The 4,986-nt window shown below is 38.7% G+C and overlaps 1 protein-coding gene across 2 annotated transcripts; it reads right to left on the minus strand.

The window, feature by feature from the left end:
• Positions 1–694: 694 nt before the first annotated feature.
• Positions 695–2,918, minus strand: LOC137002517 (probable pancreatic secretory proteinase inhibitor). Of its 2 annotated transcripts, XR_010891886.1 has the most exons (6): positions 2,860–2,918; positions 2,505–2,530; positions 2,318–2,427; positions 2,182–2,233; positions 1,920–2,029; positions 695–1,832 (listed from the first exon to the last, which is right to left on the minus strand). XR_010891886.1 is itself a non-coding variant. In XM_067362305.1 (5 exons), the coding sequence occupies exons 1-5, from the start codon at positions 2,897–2,899 to the stop codon at positions 1,985–1,987; spliced, it is 273 nt and encodes a 90-aa protein (XP_067218406.1). In that variant the 5' UTR covers positions 2,900–2,918; the 3' UTR covers positions 695–1,984. The 2 variants fall into 2 exon arrangements, 1 of the variants encoding a protein (XP_067218406.1); XM_067362305.1 differs by having other exon boundaries at positions 695–2,029.
• Positions 2,919–4,986: the final 2,068 nt, after the last annotated feature.

The raw sequence follows: 4,986 nt of genomic DNA on the forward strand, positions 1-4,986 counted from the left end.
TTACATGCATTATACTTTTACTGCAGTGAAACGAAACTGAATTTTAAAAACTATGAATTTCATATTTTCTGCAGGTAGAACTGAAACATGACAGTAATGCAGTTTTCATAATGCCATCAACTGTTAGTATTTTGACAGTCATTGCTTTTATTGACTATATGTTCATGTTGGATAGAAAACTAGTGCTAGTGTTTGACAGAACGACTCGATTTTGAATGTGTTTTGATAGAGTTAGTATGTGTAGAAAAGGTTTTCAGCGTTTTGAAATGTAGAGTTTGTGTTTATTTCACAAAATATGATTCTGAGCAGAAAATTAGCTATTTGGCTAATTGTGTGATGTAGTTGTGTTGCTGTGTTAAGAGTTTAGAAAAAAATACTTTAAGTATTGATAAACGCTTGTTAGCAATTGAAAAAAACTGTAATATGCCATATATGGTAGGTGTTGATCTTTGAGCACTGTGATTGGACGGCCTGGACATCAGTGATGATTCTGCTTTAAATACGACCCTTTATTAATAAACCTGAGAATCTTATAGTACTACACTGTCTTTATATCTGCTTGATCATTCTCCGTCAGCGCCCGTTTCCAACTGATGACTTTGAGTCTACCTGAATGAATCTAACAGGGTGTCAAAAGCTCACACACCCTTAATGATATTCTGCTCTCTAGATATGATCCGTGTGAATCCTTCAAAGTAAATCTTCACCTAATTTATTTCTTATTTCCAAGATTTGAGGAAGAAAACAGAACAGCTTCAATATGCAGCATTTATTTAAGGATTAAACCGTTACACATTCAGATTATAATGAATGAGACACAATAATGCTGAGTAAAGGTCTGTCAAGCTGAATTATGCTGCCACTCCTGTGTCACACTTATGCCTCGTTTCCACTGAGCGGTACGGTTCGGTTCGGTACAGTTCGGTACGGTTCGGAGCGGTACACCTCGATCAGGCTTGCGTTTCCACCGCAAACAGTACCCTTACTTGATAGGCGTGGTGTAGCCAGAAAATAGTGATCGACGTAATTCTCGCGCAAAGATGTCTCTGTAATGGTTAAAAACAAGATATCATTCATCTTGTGTATAACGGGCAATCTTTGGTCTCATGAATTTATAATTTGTTCCTGGGCAAATCGTTTTGGCCGAGGGGAAAATGAAGTTTTATAACTTTATATATTTATTTAACTTTACCGTACGTTTGACTGAATTGTTTGCTTGTCTTTATTTCTTATTGTAGCCTATAGCTTCTCATATTTTATTTATAATGGTTATTATTGATAATTAAAACTGACGTTTAACAAAAAGAGAAGGTTGTTTTGTCTTATTTCATGTCATTTTATTATAGGCTACATACAGTGAAGATAATCAGAGTACATATGCACATATTGCCTGAATCACACATTAATAGGTTTCATAGTTTTTAAATAAAAAAGAAAAGTGGCAGGGTTGTGTTTTATATTTTGTTTTGTTATATAGCCTACATGAAGTGAAGATAATTAATGCATGCATTGTCTGAACCACATTTGTGTTTGGCGCCTCTTGTGTTGTCAGCACGCGCAAGTGACAATTCTCTGTCAACCAATCAACGTTCTGCAGAGTGTAGCTCCACCCTTTTGGTACGGTACTGTTGTGCTTGGTACCCCAACGAAAGGGTCCCAAAAAAGTGGTACGGTACGGTTCGGAATTAGGGTACCATTCACAACTTTTGACAATGGAAACGGGAAAAAATGCGTACCGTACCGAACCGTACCGTACCGCTCAGTGGAAACGAGGCATTAGAAGTTGATCACATTTGCCTTGCTTCTGGATTACGATTTTAGTCTTTGATGTCCTAAAGAAAGAGAGGGAGATTAAAGATTAAAGATTGAAAGTGACTGTAATCCATTTATAAACCTAAAGTACTTTGATTTAAATTCACTTGATGGCAAAACACAGCAGGCATTCATTGGCGTATGTTTTTCCATCAGATCCACACACAGGTTTTTAGATCTCTATGCATTCTCCAAATGGATTAGGCTTGCAGTCATTCTGGTGACATAAAAAACAACAACATTGAGTTATTTGAACAAGGAGGGAAGTAATTCTACTGCCGTTACACATTCAGGTTATATTGAATGAGACACAATAATGCTGACTAGAGGTCTGTCAAACTGAATTATGCTGCCATTCCTGTGTCACACCTGTAGAGAGCATCTGCTTTCCTTCACAATAAGGATTTCAGTTCCGGTTTTCCTAGAAAAATGAGAGAGATTAAAGTGAAGTTTGAAAGTGACTCTAAACTGATTTTAAACCTGCAGTACTTTGATTTAAACTCACCTGATGGCAAAACACAGCACGCATTCATTGAAGTATGTTTTTCCATCAGATCCACACTTGGGTTCATAGATGTCTGAACAATCATTAGGCGGGTAACGCTCACAGTCAGGCTGGTCACATAAAAAAACAACAACATTGAGTTATTTGAACATGGAGGGAAGTAATTCTACAGTCTTTATTTACTCACCTTTCTCGCTGCATCAGATACGGCCACTGTTTGTGTCAAGAAGCAGAAAAAAAAGGATTAAAGTTTTATCATGATATAGCAAGAGGAAATAACTTGTTTTGCCCATACAATAAAAGTCAATGTTGTTTTGTTGGACAAAAACAACATTTCAGTCATTTTTCAGTGAAAAATCAAACTTAAAAATGTCTGAATGTGATTTAAATCTTACACATTTTTCTTTTGTCCTACTTTAGCAAAAGTGAATTAAGACTTTATTGAACCAATGAAACTCTTCATTATGAAGCAAAACTATAAGTATCAGTGTATATCGCAGGTGCATATCAGTTTTAGTGAATGAAATCATGATATTACTCACCTAGGACACAGAGAAGGACGATGACTCCACGTGCAAACATTGTTCCTGACTTGAGAGTGAACTCACTAAAACTGACGAAATGATCAGTGATGAAATGATCCGCCCATTTATATCAGTACTGTATCCTCCTCTGAACTCAAGTAGTGCTCGCTGCAGAGCAAAACGACCTCCTGCTTACATGAATATTCATGAGTTTCCCAGACATGCACGAAGCAGAACAACCTTCAATGAGCTCAGCTCGTTGTTTTCTTCCTTATTTGTACCTTGTGATGTTTTAAAACTCTTTTATTAGTTGTTATCATTAAGTACATCACTGCCTGTAACAACTGAAATAAACCTGTATAAATGTGTCTGAGGACTAATATCTAGTCAGAACACTCAGGCAGAGATCACAAACAGGTACAGCGAGGGTAGACAGAATCGTAATCCAGGTACAGGCAGAGGTCAGGACTGGCAGATATCACTCACAGGTCGGTATACAAAGCAAGGGTCAGGACAGGCAGCAACGGGTCAATAAACAGGAAACAGGCAGGAACAGTAACAATAAACAGGCAGACAGGGAATAAACGCTCAGAAATGCACACAATGTGAAACAAGACCTCGCAATGTGTGTGTGTGAGTGAGAGTCCTAAATAGTCCAGATCATGAGCTGCAGCTGGGTGTGATGATTGGTGATGTGTGCTAGGCTGTATGTGGCAACAGGTGATTGGTGGAGTGTGTGCATGTGATAGGCAAGGGAGGATTATGGGAAATAGAGTCCGGAGTGAACAGGAACGTGACAGGAACAGATGGTGATCGTGACACCACATGTGAGATTAATAAAGATCAGTAATAACGCCAGAGCCTCAAGTCACTTTCACCACCTTTATTATATTCAAACTAATTGGAGAGATGTGCAATGATTGGTGGGTAAGCTTTCCTTTCCACTTTCTGTGAAGTGATGCATCCATGTTCCCGTATTCCCTGTTCTGTCCACGTCGCAGGGCACTTACGGTCGAATGGAACACACTTGAGGTTTTTATTAGAGCTTTCTGTGTGTTAATATTTCTTTGACTTTGTCAATTCTTGTGTAAGACTCTCTTGTGTAACGTAAGTCAGTTATGCTATCTGCACATCATAGACACACATAGACAAAACAAGAACTAGGCCTTGGACACACTTATACACTCACACAAACATTTAAACATCTTTATATATCTATATTTCTTAGTTTTCTTTCAATTGCTAGCATACTTTTGTCCAGTCTTTAGTCACATTTTCAAAACTCTAAACACATTTAGCAGAACATCCGTCTGTTGTGGCCATACTATTAACACAATTCATGTCGTTTTCACACATAATGCAGTCAATTAACACGTTTCTAAAATGCTTACATTTTCTTTTCATATAAGCTTACCTCATACCAAAATCATGGATCTTTACTGTCACGGTTCGCGGGTCTGTGGATTCCTGTTCTGTTGTTATGGTGTGTGTGTGTGTGTGTGGTTGTGTGTGTCTTGACTTCACGTGTGGTTGCTGGGCAACTCACGAGCGCTGATTAGTGATCAGCTGCAGCTGTTGCTTGTCAGCAGAGCATGTGAGCGGAGTGGAGCGGTGAGAATCTCCGCTCATCGCTCAGCGAACTGTTCACCCCTCCGCTCCCCCGCTCAAAGCTACATCAGGCCGCTCCGCTCATTATCGCTCAGCGCTCAACGCAGTTTGCTTCGCGCTCCACTCAAATCGCCCCCCGCTCGCTCCAAAAAAGAAAAAAAATCTATATATGACTTTAAAGTGCATATTGCAGGTTTAACATTTTTTTCGAGATGAATATATAACCTTGTACAAAAATACCATTTAAAAAGGTACTGCAGGGTTTAAAAATGTTTTGCGAAACATAAGGGCATTAATTTAGTAGATAAAGTGACGGTCTCTGTAAAAAACGCTTTTTTTTCAGCGTCGCGTCATTTTACGTCACTACAGGGAGATGTTCGCAGAGCTCTGTGTTGATTCAGTGCAGATTGGTATTTAGCAACAGCGGCCGTGAATCAGTGTGTTTTCAGTAGTTTTTGTATTCTCTTTATCACCGTAATGGTAAATTATTGTGTTTGTGGAGGTTTCACAAACTTCAGCCTGTCAGGACATCGAGTC

The sequence above is a fragment of the Chanodichthys erythropterus genome, chromosome 1, assembly GCF_024489055.1.
Source record: "Chanodichthys erythropterus isolate Z2021 chromosome 1, ASM2448905v1, whole genome shotgun sequence".
Taxonomy (NCBI): Eukaryota; Metazoa; Chordata; class Actinopteri; order Cypriniformes; family Xenocyprididae; genus Chanodichthys; species Chanodichthys erythropterus.

Bases quoted from the DNA above. Each gene is read 5' to 3' on its own strand.
- LOC137002517 (XM_067362305.1), bottom strand. From the start codon at position 2,899: ATGTTTGCACGTGGAGTCATCGTCCTTCTCTGTGTCCTAG. The intron at 2,531-2,859 runs GTGAGTAATATC...TGACACAAACAG, and splicing joins CGTCCTTCTCTGTGTCCTAG to TGGCCGTATCTGATGCAGCG. The intron at 2,428-2,504 runs GTGAGTAAATAA...TTATGTGACCAG, and splicing joins TATCTGATGCAGCGAGAAAG to CCTGACTGTGAGCGTTACCC.